The following is a 17,537-nucleotide window of genomic DNA, read 5'->3' on the forward strand; positions in this document are numbered from 1 at the left end:
AATTAAATCTTAGGAAGCTTGAAAAATGCAACAAGAATTATCAGTTTCATCCTGCAAAAAATAATCTCATAGTGCAAAAGGAGAAATGAGTTAACTGAAATTATTTTTGCAAATAAATATAAAATAGTTTAGAACTGCCGAAAGGCTCTAGATAGAATACTATAATACATTTCATTTAAATGAAAGGAAAAGTCAATAGAAGCTTATCAATAAATAAACCCAAGTCAATCAATAATCTATTTTTCTTATGAATATTAGGACGAATTTCATTAGAATAACCACTTTCAAATCCCAATATAATACTCCTTTGAAATGAAAGTAAACAAAGGTTAAATTACTTGTTGCCTAACCAAAGCATTGGAAAAGATATTCTTAACAAGCTTAATGACAAATTTGGCATATCGCCAGCAACATTTTTTATAAAGTATCCCAATTTAACAAGATAAATTTCATTAAAGAAATGTCACAAATTTGTTATTTTTGGTCTCTGACACAGTTGAACAAAGACTTATTTAATAAATATTAATATCTTAACCTTTGAAAATGCAATCCTAGGTGAGATAAGAGAGGGTGATGATGTTTATTTTGAGCTATTCATTCAAATGCTACATGGATTTTCCTCACTGGCAGATGACTACAGGGTTCCTTATTTTCTTTAAAACTTCCTGTAGCAGTATATCTGGCCTGGAATTGCCATAACTTCTAAAATTCTCAGAAACTGTATCAATGGGACACTGTAAGACCTTCAAGAGCAAGAAAACACAAATGGAGCTGGTGCAGTGAATGTAACTCAGGCATTAAATTGCCCGAGACAGTGATATCCTATCTTGATCTTGCATGATAGTATTACATAATGATATCGTATATTTGGAAGCACTCTACAATCCACTGCCTGGGCCTCGCCAATCTTTGGGCCTCATGTATATAAATCCAACATTTACAGAGCATGTAGAAATGTGCCAGGCATTATTAATATAAATAATGAAACACAGCCCCTGCCTTCAGGAAGGTTTAATAGAGTACTTTAAGGCAATATAGTAAATATAATGAAGGTAGAAATCACAACTGAAGTTATTGTGGGATCATATAAAAGAGACACCTAATCCCACCTCTGGTAAGCAACGATTTCTTAGTAGAGATTATGCCTAAACAGAGATTTTAAGTAGAGAAATTCGTCAGGAAAGATTAGGGTAAGATTCAAGAGAGGGAGATGGGTACCAATAAGCAAGAGCACTGAGGCAAGGGAACAGGTCTACTTCCTGTGTGGAACCAAAATTAAGTCAGTGTATTGCTGAATACATAATTCATAAATTGTGAGATAAAGACAAGATAAAACTAGTTAAACAGGTAGAAACCATATCATACACAGAGGCTAGCATGACATACTAGAGTTCATCCTTTAGCCCAAGGATTTTCCAACTATTTCAGAAACTAAACTTATTTTTCTTTTTCCAATAGAAAGCTTCCATAAGATATAGAAACATGTAAGTTCTATAAAAATCAAGCTGAAAGGGGTGGATGAGGCATTCCGTGTGCTTAGCCCATACATGGCAAGTGCATTTTGAAATAGTTGTGGTGATTCAAGCAAAAGAGTGGTAATAAGATTTGCTCTCATGACATATCACTCTGATGCATGTTTAGAGAATGGATTTGAGCAGGATGAGATAACAGGCAGAGATGTCAGTCAGGAACAGGTGGGAAAAGCCACGAGATGATGATTTAAGCCAGTGCCACGGTAGTAAGAACGAAAGAATGCAAGGTGGCTTTTAGGACCATCAAGAGGCCTTGGTGAAGTTAAACTAACTCCACATATGGTGGCTATCTAGTCCCAGATGGCAGTACTACTTGATCAATTAGCAGATTTCTAATAGAAAGAGTTTAACTCACTAATCAATTTCTGGGGGAAGAAACTATCTTCTAAATGCGTTGTGTAGTTCACTGAATATTTCTAATCAACTTTCCTAACTAACCAATACTTAACTTCTTTAATAATAGCTTTTCTCATAATCAATATTTCAACAATCAATAAATCTGGTAGATTTTTTTTTCTTACTCTTAATATAAAACTATATCCTACTCTAAGACATGTCTTTTATTCAGGAGAAAACACTATAGTCAGAGCAGTTTTAAAAAAAAAAAAAAAAAAGCTCTGAAATCAGTATCTATAATTCCATCTCCCTCACTTATTTTATTTTACATTACCTTTCAGGACATTGCTGAAAAAAAACTGTTAGCTGCTGCAAAAGTACTGGCCAGCAATCAGGTCTGTATTCAAGCACAGTGATCAAAGGGTGAGGATGATTTCTGAAAAACAAAGTTATATTGGAAACCATCATTTCAGGACTACACATTCTCAATATCCAAACATAGCAGCAAAAAAAGCCAACACCATCTAGAGACATTTTTCCAGGATCCATAATTGTCTCAAAACTACAATTTGCTGCATTTGTTGCAGAGTTGGTTCATTAGAACTGATATTTTCTCCCCTTTAACTGTTTTGCAGAAAAGAGAATGGACCCTGAGTCTTAGAGACATAAATTTGAGAACAGACTCTGGATTTAATAGCTCTTTGTCTGACCACGCTTCTGATTCCAGTAGCTCTCTCATATCCATTCCCTTGATTCTTTCGGGAAGTCACGGGCCTCCTCTTCTTCCTGCAGTTCTCTTTCCAAACTCAGAAGGTTCCATTTTCTCCAACATTGCCCTAGCTTGTAAGCACTCTCTCTCTCTCTCTGTTCACACTTACACCATTCTTCTCAGTGTATGGCTCTCTGTTTCCCCAGTATATTTAAGATGAAGAAAAAGAAAATTTCTCCCATCTCAAACAACAAACTGTCCAAAATGAAAATGGTTGAAATTTCTGTGGAACAAAGATGACTCTTTATTTGGCCTATATCCATAAAGGTAAAGATATATAAAACATAAGATCTGAAACCTGAAGGATTCTCAAATAATTAGGTTTAAAAAAAAAGAAAAAAGCACAAACACAAGTTATTTTAAATAGTTTAAAGTCTACTAGAAAATGTTAACTTCATCAGATTTTTAAACTAAGAAACACTATACAAAGTTTTTAGTTATTATGAATGTGGCTTTTTCCTCCAAAAAAAATTTAAAGTAAAATGTAAAATGCTCATTGTAAATAAAAAAATTCAAACAATACAGAAGTATCCCTCTTTTTAACATAAAAGGAATCATATACATGCTATTCTTTAATCCTAATTTTTAACCCAATAAATATATCACTTGCAATGATTAAACAAAAAAGCAGATCAGGTACACCTAAATGCTTTTTTAAGACTGTCTTCTTAGTGGTTCTCAAACTGATCACTTACCAGTAATATTAGTATCACCTGAGAACTTGTTAGAAATGTGAATATTCTCAGGTTCCAACACAGACCTAATAGTCCTCCAGACAATTTTGATGCACTGCTATAAAATACTGGTTCTCAATCCTGGCTACAAGTTAGATTCATCAGTGGAGCTCTTTAAAAAATACCAATGTCCAGGTCTCAATTATAATTATATTGGGGTTGCTAGGAGTGGAGCTCAGGCAATAGTAACTTTTAAAAACCCTTCTAGCAATTCTAATCTGTTGCCAAGGTTGAGAACCACTACAAGAAAAACATCATAGAAGAGGGAGGTTAGGAGTTGGAAACATATGATTTTTGTTTTCTCAAACAGAAAAGTATGGCAGGTCCATCACTTTGAAACACTCATATAAAACGCCTCTATGACACTACTACAGCTTCTGGTACTATATCACCATCTCTTTATTTTCTCCTTAACCTCACCTAATCTATCATGCACTAACTTCACTCATTGGCACAGGCTATTTCTCTTGTTTGCTAAAGCAAGGCTATTATTTCTCACTGATCAGATTACTGCCATTGCTAAGGGATCGCTCCAAGCAATTTTTTATGCCAAAACTCAAAAATCATATCAAAAATCACATTCCTAAATTCCAAACTCTTTAGCAGTTAAAGCTATCTAGAATTTGCTTCTACTCTGGCTGCCACAGATATTAAGAAACAAATGTTACAAATCCTAAAAGCCTCTCAGATTATGTCACATTAGCTGAACTTCTTAGACTGAGAATTCAGTAGGTCATGTTCAAGTAAACATGAATAAAAAAGGACAGAATAGCAATTGCGATTATGTTATCTATGGGTTTTCTTCTGGATAGCACACCATATTGAAATGAGGAGCATCAATATGACCATACATTAATCCTCCAGCTAAATGGCAGCACTTATGACTATTTAAGAAAATCCAAAAAGTTACCAACTAGTTTTTCTGTAATCATAAAAGCACTGAAGTGCTTTTCAATATTCTTCCCACATTAAGTCATCCCCCACCCCTTCCCATTCCTCATCCACCAAATATGTTAAGGATCTATTTCCTTTTCAAAACAGTTTGATCCAAATTAGATCAGGTCAACAAAAATAAGTGATAGTAATTTTAAATGATGCACTTATGGCAAACAACACTATTATAACTCAGCTTCTACTTCACTGGGATTGTGGGAACCACTCTAGCTTTGTTGCTTGAAGTTGAAGTCCTGTTTTGCTAGCTATCGGATTCTGCAAATTCTATTTAGTATCTCAGACTTAAATTCTAAAGATGAGATTAAGTAGAATATAGTAGGATAAGGATTATCAGATTAATTACTGATTTAGACATCTGGATAATGAACTTTTCCAGAGAATTGATTATGTCATATCCAAGTGGAAATAATGCAGGGAACATACAATACTGATTCCAAGAAGCTGAAAACTTTACAGGAGAAAGGAATTCCAAAGTAAGAACACTGACTCTTACTGTTAACATTTGATTACTCATATAACACTATTTCAACTGAGTACAACTAACCTAAAATCAATTATAATCGCCAAAATTGTTTTAATACTTTAAGCATAATGAAGCAAAGAGTTAAATCTTCTCTTATGAATCATTAAATTGGTATGTAAATACACATATAAGTATATAAAGCCTTATGCTTAAGTGATAAAATGGATGCATTTTCTAATTCAATATACTTTATTATGCAACTGCCATACATGATGGTTTCTCAGTTTTGGCACTGCTGACATTTGGGGCCAGATAATTCTTTGTTGTGGGGTTGTCCAAAGCACTATGAGATTTTTAGCAACATTTCTGGCCTCTACCTACTGGATCTAAAAGCATTCACCTTAATGGTGACAATCAAAAATGTCTCCAGACATTACTAAATGTCCCCCGGGAGTGGGGGCAAAATTGCCCCTGGTTAAGAATCACTGCATGAGGTGAAATGACAAGTACTACAAGGCACAAAACTGATTAAAACATGGTACTAGCCCTGAGTTATTCAAAAAGACTTTTACCTTTTACCTTTCTTTACAATGACCGAAAGCAATCATGCTCAAAATTTTAAGTTTCTTATGAAAATATAGCCATCAAGTATTAACAATAGGTATATCAGAGTAATGAATTCAGTAGAAAATAAAAGAATTAAAATGGAAAACAAATGTAAAATTATGCCTTTGCAAAATATAGAATCATGTTCCAAAATAAATAAACAGCATTAAATAATGCACATACTAATTTGGGTATGACAGAAAATAGTTACTTTCGTATGTAAAATATTATAATTTGAGCATTTAAAATGTCATAAGGCTAAGTATAGTTCACTCTTGATGTGTTGTTCAAGGATTGATTATTAAATTTATGGATTATTCAAGATATTTCTTTTTTTTCCTCCTCACTGCTTTCAAGTACATACAATTGAGAAAGGTCAAGGTAAATGAAGGATCCACAATTTACACAAGTCAACTTAGCTCTTCATTAGAAGCACTGTTGATCAAAAAAAATAATAATGTGGTACAAAAGAACACTAAAACAAAACCTGGGTTATGCCTTAAAATTTCAATTATCCTCCAAACCGGCTATTCAAGTTATAGAGTAAGTTGACAACACTTCATTAAAAATGATAGATGAGTTGACCATATAATCAACCTGCTCACTTGTAAAACTAATAGTGGCAGACAAACTATACAAATTTTGAAAAGCAAACATAAATGTGGGGCATTGTCATCATTATTATTTAAGTAATAACTACATAGATTCATCGAAATCATTTATGTTATGCTGCCACATCCATATCTCAGAAAAAAACTAGAAAGGGAGAAGTGAGGTGAAATAGTGGAGGGAAAGCACTGAATTAACAGTCAAGAGTTCCAAATTTATATTCTGGCTCTGCAACAAATCGTGTGATCTCAGGCAAGAAAATTAACCTCTCTTGGGTAAAGTTTCTTCATCTATAAAATGAAGAAATCAGACTAAGTACCTTCCAATGGTGAAATTATATAACCCAAGCCACTCATTAAAGCTCTAACCTTCACACTGCTCAGAACTAGAAGTGGAATCAAATCTTGTAAAAGCAGAAAGCAGTAAAGATGGCTCTGCTTTCTTCTTAAGACAGAATAACGTTGTTTCTAAAGATCAATATCAATACGAACCAGGCAATGAGGTCACCCTTCATTGGCCTTTAGTGCTCTAATATCTCCTTCACTGTGCATTGTTTTTCTTTTTCTACCATAGATGAACCAATTTGTTGTATATTCTTCAGTACTTACCCATTTCATGAATTGTAAATGTTTTAACTGCTATTTTAAGTAAAGCATTTAATATAGTACCTAGCACAAAGAATACTCCATAGATGGGGTACTATTATGATAATCATGCAGGTAAGTTTGTATCTTAAACTAGAGCAGAAGCAGCTTGAAAGCTGAGTGTCTTATGTTTTTCATGTTTCCTATTCAGTGCTGAATGCACATCTTCGATGAATACAAATACAGAAACTCTCTCTCCTTCCCTCCTTCCCACCTTCTCTCCATCCCTCTCTCTTTCCTTAAACCACTTTTTTAAACTGACTGGATCATGAAAAACCAAGTTATCATACTCCTGCTAATACATTGTTTCAAAGTCCACACTGTTCAGAAAAAAAAGCACAGGAAGCATGGAGAATTGGTATATAATACTTCAACACTTCCCACCCTTTAATAATATTGTCAACAACACAGAGCAATACATGCATTTTAACATAATGGAGTGGGGGAGGGAATGATCAGTTTATGGTTCCACTAGACTAATGCAGTGGCAATGGTAAAATAAGGTATGTAACTACGTTCACCTTTAAGTACATCAATCTTAATAAAAAAGAGGGAGTAAAGAAAATTAGTCTTATGGTAGGAAAATCAAAAAGTAAAAGTTATTTGTAACCTTTAGGTCACCTCAACCTTTCTGCTACATCTCTGAATATAGGAAAACTATGATTTGATTTACATCATAAATTCAGTGATAGACACAGATTGCCTTTTCTGTGTGAGGAAACAATGCCTGCAGTCACCATGCATTTTCATGTATGCAGCTGTGACCCTGGCGCTTTCAGAAGCACAGCATAGCACTTACTGCCTCAAATATGCATTTTAAAAGCATTTCTCTACCTGCTCTGAATTTTGATTTGAAAGTGCTAGTTGGAAGCCAAAAAGGGATTAAAAAACTTCTGTAGATTTTAAGTTAAAAAATGCATAATAAAAATTATGAAGATTCCACAATGAATACTACTATAAGAAAATTAAACAATTGTAAATCATCATATATCCTATAGTGTTTTAAGACAAAAGTATTTTATCCTTTCTACACAAGCTCCCAGAAAAAGAAGACCTGGAGCAAAAACTATTTTAATTCTTTGACTAATTTTATTTTTTCTTGGGGTTTATAAGGCAGATAGGGAAAATATAACATTTCTTTGAAAATATACTTCATTTTACAATGATTCTGCCCTCACACTGAAATTTTCCCAGGATTCCTATTTTGAGAGACAGGGATTTAATCAAAGGTATCTGCCAGACTATTTTAGGTACAAGGTGATGGCTGGGGGAAAACATACAAATACTTAGGGATCCTGCTTCTATTATTAAGTTACATGCCATAATTGAAAAAAAAAAAAAACTAAAATAAATAGGCTATTAAGGCAAAAATTATTTTGTCAGCAAATTACCATACCAATTTTAAATTAAATATCCACATTTTGAAGAACTTTAAAGCATTTTCTAGTGCCAATTACTAACTGGAAGTATAATATGTGTAGCTTATTTTTTAGGTCTAATTCTAAATCTCAGGTATAAACCCCAAGTGATTAGAATCACGAACTGTGAGCAAAGACTTCCCTGGGTGGGAAAGAGGAGAAAAGAGGAAATGAAAATAAACAAAACATCCAATTCCACAGAAATAATCAAACTGCAAAGAGACAGATGGCTCTTGAAAAGTATTATTGGCTATACTTCCCCAGTTACTGCCCTAGCTTCTTTCTTATCCTTAAATCTGCTAGGCTTTTTCAAGGGCACTGATACTCCCTTCTTACCCATCTTCTTTTTCCTGATGTGTCTATAAAGCTGTCCATTTACCCATTAAAGCAAAAATTCACAAACTCTCTGAAATTATTTACAAAACTTCAAATTTTTTCTAAGGGAACATCTAAATTTTGTGAGATTATCGAATAAGATCCTGACCACCCTCCCTCGCCCCAAAAAGGTAAATATCAGTGAGTTAAGTATACCTAAGGCAATTGCCACAAGTCAGCCTTGTTAAACTCCCACTTTCAAAAAAACTACAAAATAAGCACCATTTCCAAAAATAAGGTTATATATGATGTGTTCTGCCCAGAAATGGTGGCTCCCTAAGTATTAAAGTTTCTGTAACTTCAGCAAAATAAAATATATAACCAGTATTATCCTGGTTCTAATCCCTTATGGCAGTTTGACTGCATAATACAGATGATTTAATAATAATGTCATGCTTACTTTATGCTAAATAAAACCAAACATCTATATCTCAGGGGATTCCTTTAGACAATATATTCAATTATTGAAATAATAAGCCACCCAAAACAAATGCTTGACAACAAAACCATATGGTAATAGCTAATGGTCGATATTTTAGAGTTACAAGATTCTAAGCAACATCATTAAGAAACAGTAAATGTAATAAGAAAATCTGCATGGAAATGAAAAACGATAACTTCTTAAAGACTAAGAGGTTTCTTTTCAGGAACTTATGAAAAGTAGTTCGCCTTCAGAAATAAATGTAAAAAGCAAAAACACTAAAAATTCATTAGATTTTGTAAGCATACAAAAATATTACAGAATAAATAAAAGTGGTATATCCAAGCAATGAAATATTGTTCAGTCATAAAAAAAAGAATGACATACATGCTACAACATAGATGAGCCTGGAAAACACTATGCTATGTGGAAGAAGCCAGTCATTGAAGGCCACATGTTGTATGATTCCATTTATATAAAATGTCCAGAAGAGACAAAAGATTTAAAAAATAGTGTTTTCTAGGGATTGGCAATAGGGGGTATTGGGGGAATGACTGCTACTGGCACGGGACTTCTTTAGAGGGGTCATGAAAATATTCTAAAATTAGATGGTTAAATAACTTCATGAATATAATAAAAACTACTGAACTGTAACTTTAAAAAGGTTAATTTTATGATATATTAAATTATATCTCTATTAAAAAGCCATTAAAAAATATTCCAAACTTAATTCAGCCAGTTTTAAATTTAGTTAACTTCTTCTCGATTTTAGAAAAATTCATATGTATCATATGAAGTATAAGTACACTGCCAATATAAATAATCTTAACTTGAATTCTTTCACAAAGAAAAGTTCAAAATAGAATCTCATTTATTACTTCAATATGCCTGGTTGGTAACTTAATGGTGCCCATTTTTAAGATGCAAGTGTGGAAGGAAAGAAATTCTAACATCATTATAGAATATTGTGATATTGTTTGCTATATTAACAATTTGTCCAGTGATTCCCAAACCTAGTTCCACATCAAATCCCTTGAGACTTTAATTTAAAAATATATAGATTCTAGATATATTGGCTCCCACCCAAGCTTTCTAAATCAGAATCTATAGAGGTGGAGCTTTAGAATCTATAGATTAAGTGAATTTCCAGAGATTCCTACCATTTCCACTCCTAAAACATATCTCTATCTACACTGCCATTAGTAAATGTGAAGGGAGTGGGAGAGTTGAGAAATCACCATTTTGAAGTCATCAGAGTGAAAATTGGTCACGAAGCTGTGTGCTTAATGAGAAAGAGGATATTCGCGTGGTCTCCAAGTGCCTTCTCCACAGATCGCTTATTAGTTACAAGAGGAAAATAATAACTATACAGTAGAGAAACCAGTATCACCTCGACGGGGTAATCAAAATTTAAATCACCAATGAAGGCAAGATGGACATCAGTGCCTCCAGAAGTAACATCCTGAGAAGCATCACTTTTACAGTATTCAAAATTGTCAATGTCATGAAAGAGAAAAAAAAAAGATGAGAAATAGTTCCAGTTTTTAAAATACTAAAAAAAAAATGACAACTAAAGCCAACATGTGATCCTACACTAGATCCTGCACACTAAAAATAAAAATGAAAAAGTTATAAAAAGATGTTAAGACAAATGACAAAACTGGAATATAGACTACAAAATATTATATCAATGTTAAATTTATTCAATTTGATAATTGTACTCTGGTTATATAAGAGAATAATATCCTTGTTCTCAGAAAACATACTATTGAATTTATGCAATCTACTCTCAAATATTTGTTTAAATCATTTAGAGAGAAAGATAAAGCAATGTGGCAAAGTACTAACTGATGAACCTGTGTAACTGGTTTATGACAGTCTTTTGTACTATTCTTGCAACTTTTCTGGAACCTCAAAATTCTTTCAAAATAAGTTAAAAAGAAAAACCTTCAATGACTTCCCACTTTTTATAAATAAAATCCAAAGCCTTTGCCATAGTCTTTCATATTGTAGGCCATACCCACCTCTCCTGAGCTTCTACCTAGGCCCCTCCCTCCCTAGAGCACTTTGTTCCAGTCACTCTGCCTCCTGTTATTTCCTCTAGTGCATCAATCAATCTTGTCCCCAAGGCAGCATCTAGGCTTAAGCTTTCCCCTAGATCTGAAACACTCTTCCTATGCTCTTTGAATGGTTGACTACATCTGATCTTTCAAAATGGGTATAGGAGAAAATGTAAAAATAGTTTAATGCTAAGAAAAAGCTAGTTATCAAATTTAAAAGTGGTCTACATTTTGATATCCACAAACTGGTCTTAGTATACTCTGTGTCAGTATTTATCTTGGGACCTTCTCTTGTTTTTCTGTTTGATGGCTCTAAGGGATAAATGCATTTGTCTTAAGAGATAAATGAAAAAATCAATATGAATTACAAAGTACTTCAGCCTTTAGGACACACATCTTTAAGTTCTTAAAATCAACTCTCCATCTAAATAAACTACATAACACTGCACAAATAGATGAACAAATACACAAATAGAATGCATAACTTTAAATCTACTCAGGGTATAACCATCCATTACTATTGGCCTAATTGGCCCTTTTAGAGCACACCATCTGCCAAAAACATTTAATATTCCCTTATTTCAGAAAGTACAGCTTGATGGTGATCAGATCAAACCTTTCCACAAATGAGATTAACATTTGATATTTGTGCATGTCAGCCACTGTCTGGCACATCAGAATGATGCACAAATTCTGGAACAAGCAGTTACTGCTCATGAATTCACAGCTATTTCCTCACTTTAGCTGAGGGAAGAGAGATCTTTAAAAGACTGCCATAATATGAATATGCAGAGGAAAAATTAAACGCAAAGCACATGATAAAATTTCAGGGTAAAAAATGGCATATTACAAAGCAAATGAGAAAATAAGCCTCTAAAAATTTATGAATCATAAAAATTTAGTTTAGTTATTCTTCCTTGCAATCAAAACACCAGCTGAATATCAGTTCTCTACTGCACTTCCCGTATGGTCAATATTCAAGAATGTTTAATTAACTTAGTTAAATATAAGAAAAATGGAGTTCAAGCTAACCAAAAGAAAATTCGGACCAAATAAAAGGAGAAAAATAAGCCTGAACCAAAGGATATCTTAGTAGAGATTTTTTTTAAAAGTAATTAGTATAAAAATTGTTCACAGATAGAAAAAGCTTCTAAAGTTTTTGAAAACCGTTAAATGCCTAAACCAGAGGTCACAAACTTACTGCCCTTGGACTGCACCCTGTAAGTAGATGTATTTTGTCTATCAACATGCATTTTTAAAAATCTAAATTATTTTTCAACATTTACTAGTCAGGAGATTTCATATAAAATGTTATTAATCCTGAACGACCTGAAGGTCCAGCAACAATGAATCCCATTTTTTCACTGCAACAACTGGCCAGCAGATTTCAACGCACCAGCGCATCAGAAACCACCTAGGAAGCTGCGCGTCAGAAACCACCTAGGAAGCTTTGAAAATATACCGATGCCTGAAGCTGACCCTCCAGTCATTCTAGGTAGACCCCAAATATTCATATATTTCAAAGTTCTTCAGGGGGCCTTAATGTGCAACTGAAATTGAGACTCGTGGGCCTAAAATTTTATACTTGGCATATGCTCTTCATTTAATCACAGTAGTCAAATGTACTGCATTGTTCTTCCAGTTACTCCATCATAAAAAGCACAAGGAGTTGAAACTCCATTTAAATATCCCCATTTAATCTTGTTCAAGCCACAGAACTAAAGATGGGCCCAGTTAAGCAATATAAACTTTATTAGCTACACACACACTAGTGTATTTCAAAGCATGGTCAGTAGACCAGCTGTAAATCTCTTATTAAAATGCAGGTTTCCAGGCATAGTCCACACATACATATCAAAAACTCTGCGAATGAGCTGCTTATGCACTGTAAACACTGAAAACCAGTGTTGGTTTCTATGAGGTGCTGGCTCTCTTCCCCTCCTGCTCCTATAACCATCCACCAACTGACCAGGAAGAACACTAACATGTCTAGGCCATGTAATTATTATACTGAACAGAGTAATGAGGTGTAAATCTCACAGTTTTTTGCATGCCTCTGCACTTGGCTTGCTCTCATTGGATTGTTTTTCCTTTAGAGTTGTTCTTTGGTCTGCTGTTGGCATCTCTATTGTCCATAGTAGACGTGGTGAGATGAACTTGGTGCCTTGGTGCTTAGGAACATACAGACCTTTGCCTCCCAAATAGGGAACAGGCAAGGAGACATGATTAAGCCCCTCAAGAACCCCCCTAGTATACCCCCAAGAGGGTCCTTGCAGTTCATATGTAATACCATTAAGCTCCCAGGGGCTCAAGCAGTATTTCTCAAGTGTGATCCTTATCATTCAGCTTCAGGATAAACATGCTGATTCTGAATCTCACACAAACCTATTGAATAGAATCTCTGGCAAGTGGGCTTAAGAAGCTGTACTTTTAACAAGCTCCCAGATGGTTCTTATGCACAGGAAGCTTGAGAAACACTGAGGTCCAGGTTCAATGAGGAGAATACCCTCTCTACAGCTCCTTCAGGAAATTCACAGGCTCTAAGGGAAGCCATTGGTTAACATTTCAGGTCTTCACATCACTCCCGTGCTGGTATTTCAGTACAGACTCACTTAAAATGACCACATATTCCGTTGGACTGTAATTGAATTTAGTCAACTCTTAAAAAAGTAAGAAATATGTAAACCTCAACTGTATACTAGCAGAGTCCTTAATACCATAAAAACACGGATTAGTTTCATGCCCAGAAATATTACAATTATGTTTCATACTACTTTCATTTTAAATTAATCTTATAGCATAACCAGGAAATACCTCTCAGTGGAATTCTAAGCTTCTCATATTCTTTTTATGCTTTCCAATACAGCTTATCAGTTGCCTCTCCCAGGCTGGGTGGTATTGCTAACCAACATGAGTGGCAAAGAAGGCTCTAAAATAGCATGACAATTTTATGCTTGACTCAGGTAATCATAGCTCTCTTGAGGGGAATCTGGTCCTCAGACTCACCTCTCCTCTGTTTCTGCCATCCACAATCCCCTCTGAGGAACTTAAGGCTCTTATACACTAGATTACACTCTACTGATTTATAGTGCCAAACAGCCATTCACATAAGGGCTCTCCATAAACATTACTGGATTATGCCAACTCAGTTGATTGATTCTGGACCTCTCACTGTGCCACTAATCTAAGGGCAAACTTATGCAGTCAATATGATTTCGGCTCCTCAAACTAGGCTCCCTATCCACATCTAGCACCTATTATCTTTTGAAAACAATACTGCAGTTAGAAGAACCAAGTATAGGAGAATATAAATTATAAATAGAAAAACAAGTAAAACATTACAGATGACTGAAGGTCTAACACACATAGTGAGAACAATCAGTATAAAAATGAGAGCAACTCTAATTCTTCTGCATGATAGAAGATTCCTTTTACCATCACCTAAACCAGGGATTTTTAAATTTTAAGGTATTTCTGAATTACCTGGAAAAAGTTACTAGAATACAGGCTCTGATTTAGGTAGTTAGAGATGGGGTCCGAGGTTCCGCATTCCCAACAAGCTCCCAGGTACTGCTGATGCTGCTCGTAACTTTGCTACTTATAGTGTGGGGAACGGGGGTGGACAACATAATCAGCAGCATCTGGGAGATTGTCAGAGAAGACTCTGGAGCACACCCTAGATTTAAAGAGAATCTGCCATTCAACAAGGTCCCAGGTGATTAGAATGCATAGTAGAGAGCAACTAACACACCATCTTGTACTTACTGTGAATCAGAATCACCTGGGACCGTTCTAAAAATACAAATGCCTAGGCCTCACAGCAGAGTCTCATTCAGTGGATCTGGGGTATTTGACTGTTCCTATGTTCCAAACCCAGGTGGTACTAATGAGCAGCATGCGCTGAGAACGACTGAATTAAAAACACCCCACTGGGTGGAGGGAAATATGGAGCAACCACTAATAGGTGAGGAATTTCTTATTGGAATGATAAAAATGTCCTAAAATTAACTGTGGTGATGGTTGCATAATTCTATGAATATACCAAAAACCATGGGAATAGTATACTTTAAATGGTCAATCATGTGATGTATTAATTAAATGTCAATAAAACTTATGTAAAAAAAAAAATTTAAAATTTCAATAGCTTTCCTATTTTTAAATAAATAAATAAATAAATATGCGTCTCCCCCCCCTCCCCCCCACACACACACTAAACAACAATAAAATGAAACTATTTTCTATCCTGGAACTCTGGCCCGAGAGTTTGAACTTCTTTTTAAAAAGAGGAAAAAAAACACGAATGCTTATATGACTGATCTAGAAATATTAAGATCTTTTCATCTGCTCCTTAGCTTCAAATTTGTTCATGGTTATGCATGAAGGAGAAACTTGAAAAGAAACCTTGTATCCCAGGGGGCATCACTATGCACTATGTTTTTTTTTTTAAAAAAAGGCATATTTATCATTTTGGAAAAGTTTACCCTGCATACTCCAAGTTTCCACAGTATTTTCAAATAGTAAATTTTTCTTTTGCTTCTCCTATTTAAAAATAAATTCACTAATAAGTGAACAAATAAGTTAATGAATTAATTCATTGTACCACATTCTTCCAACTTTTCTATGTTTGAAGACATTCAAAAAACATGTTAAAAATATATAAAATATAAAAATATATAAAATATATGTAAATCTCACCTTGTTTAAGAAAAATTGTCTTAAGAAACATGATAATATACTCATAAAAATAAATCATAAATAGCACGAAAATTTCAGGAAAGATCATTGTAATATATGAGACACTGTTTACTTATTCTCAAAAGGAAAGCACTATAAATATACGTAATAGGCACCACTTGGCATTTGAAAGAGACTCTCACAGCTTCTGATTGCTGTGGTGTCAAATGTTCAAAACTGCAGGTGCTGTATGCTCAAGTCAAGGAGGGTTCACAAGTATCTGATTTATTACTCTCCCTGTTGAATTACCACAGCCCATGGAAGCCATTTCCCTTCAAGAACCAATGCCCTTGTTTATGGTTCCATGTTCCCATTCTTCTGAAGCAGGCACATTCTGGATGCATCATTGAGCAGAGTTCCTAGCACAATATACAATGGTTACACGGCATCCTTGGGGGCCTCTGCTCACTAATTGGTAGTTCCTCTCTTAAGAAATGGCTTTCTGGGAACCTCAAAGCAATGGTTAAGGACACCTTCACAAATAAGTAGGATGCCCTTCCTTGCCTACAACTCCCCCATAAAATCCAATGCATTTCACTATAATTGTTGCTGTATTTTCTTTTAAAATAATTCCACCATGTTATATTCTATAGATCAGCAATCCCCACCCTTTTTGGCACCAGGGACCAGTGCTCCTATGAGAATCTAATGTCTGATGATTTGAGGTGGACCCAAGGTGGCATTGGAGAGTGGCTGCAAATACAGATGAAGCTTCACTGGCTCAACCCACGCTCACCTCCTGTTGTGCGGCCCAGTTCCTAACAGGCCACTGATGGTACTGGTCTATGGCCTAGGAGGTTTGGGGACCCCTGCCATAGATGATAAAGAAAAGGCAAACCAATGCTCTTAACTACTGACCTTGCCCTGGGTAATGACTCTTGGCCAGTCTATTACTTTCCAGAGTGAAGAAGTTTACCTTCCTGCTTTAAGTACATTTGCTCAATCTCTGTTGAATTAACTAATTCTTAATGGATTCGCATGTTTCAATTCATAATTTAGTTAATAATTCATACAATAAAAACATGTTTTTTTTAAAGAAAGGAGAAAAGTCTTACCTAATAGTATATATATCCTGAATACTCGTTTCCTCACCTTGTCCTTCCTTAAGAGCTTGCATTTGTAATAATTTCATAATGGCTTTTATCAAGCCATGGGTATTCCTGTGAAGAAATACAACAACATGTTAAATGTTACAGACATAAAGTAAATAATATTAAGAGGTGCTTAATCATGCCATTTTTAAATACTTGAACATTAGCCACCTACACTGAACAGTAGCCACCCACAAGCAACCAGCTCATTCTACAGCACAGCCAAGAAGAGGCCTACAGGCAGACAACGACCATCTAACACATTTAAAGAAATACAACCGAAGAATCAAACCACTAACCTATCAATCACCTCCCCACACATACCTGGGGGAATATCAATCAGGAAAAAACAAACATTAGCCCACATAATTGTAGGCAGTGACCACATCAGTTACCCATACTGAATAATCAAGTCCTTCATTTATAAATATTAGCAGACCATAAATTATTATTCCAGACATATGAATAACCAGACATATGAAATGAATCAGCCATTCAAAAAAGTAGGCCAGGGGAACAATCAGAACAAATAACCCCCATTAAAACAAAGTTAATGAGAGAGGGGAATAGAACTTTAAATTTTTCCTTATTCCTGTAAGAAGTAGTAGGATAATATATCAAAAAGAATAGCCTGCCCTTCTTGTTTTATTTTTTCTTTGTTCTTAATTTTTTTAATTGTGAAATGGGATTTTTTTCCAACTTTAGCTTGAGGTAAAACTGACAAATACAATTGTAATATATTTAAAGTATACAATGTGATATAAGTATTATATATTGTGAAATGATTACCA

The 17,537-nt window shown here is 34.6% G+C and overlaps 1 protein-coding gene across 3 annotated transcripts in view; it reads right to left on the reverse strand.

Moving 5' to 3' along the window:
- The window catches only part of FOCAD (focadhesin), a 252,868-nt gene that overhangs the window by 191,957 nt on the left and 43,374 nt on the right, over nt 1-17,537 (reverse strand). For all 3 annotated transcript variants that reach the window (XM_025051385.1, XM_006918338.3, XM_015594517.2), the window contains exons 5-6: nt 16,711-16,815; nt 2,203-2,304 (exon numbers count right to left, since the gene is read on the reverse strand). In XM_025051385.1, coding sequence (XP_024907153.1) covers nt 2,203-2,304; nt 16,711-16,815 — 207 coding nt within the window. The remainder of the gene's footprint in view (nt 1-2,202; nt 2,305-16,710; nt 16,816-17,537) is intronic.

The sequence above is a fragment of the Pteropus alecto genome, unplaced genomic scaffold (genome assembly GCF_000325575.1).
Source record: "Pteropus alecto unplaced genomic scaffold, ASM32557v1 scaffold95, whole genome shotgun sequence".
NCBI classification, from domain to species: Eukaryota; Metazoa; Chordata; class Mammalia; order Chiroptera; family Pteropodidae; genus Pteropus; species Pteropus alecto.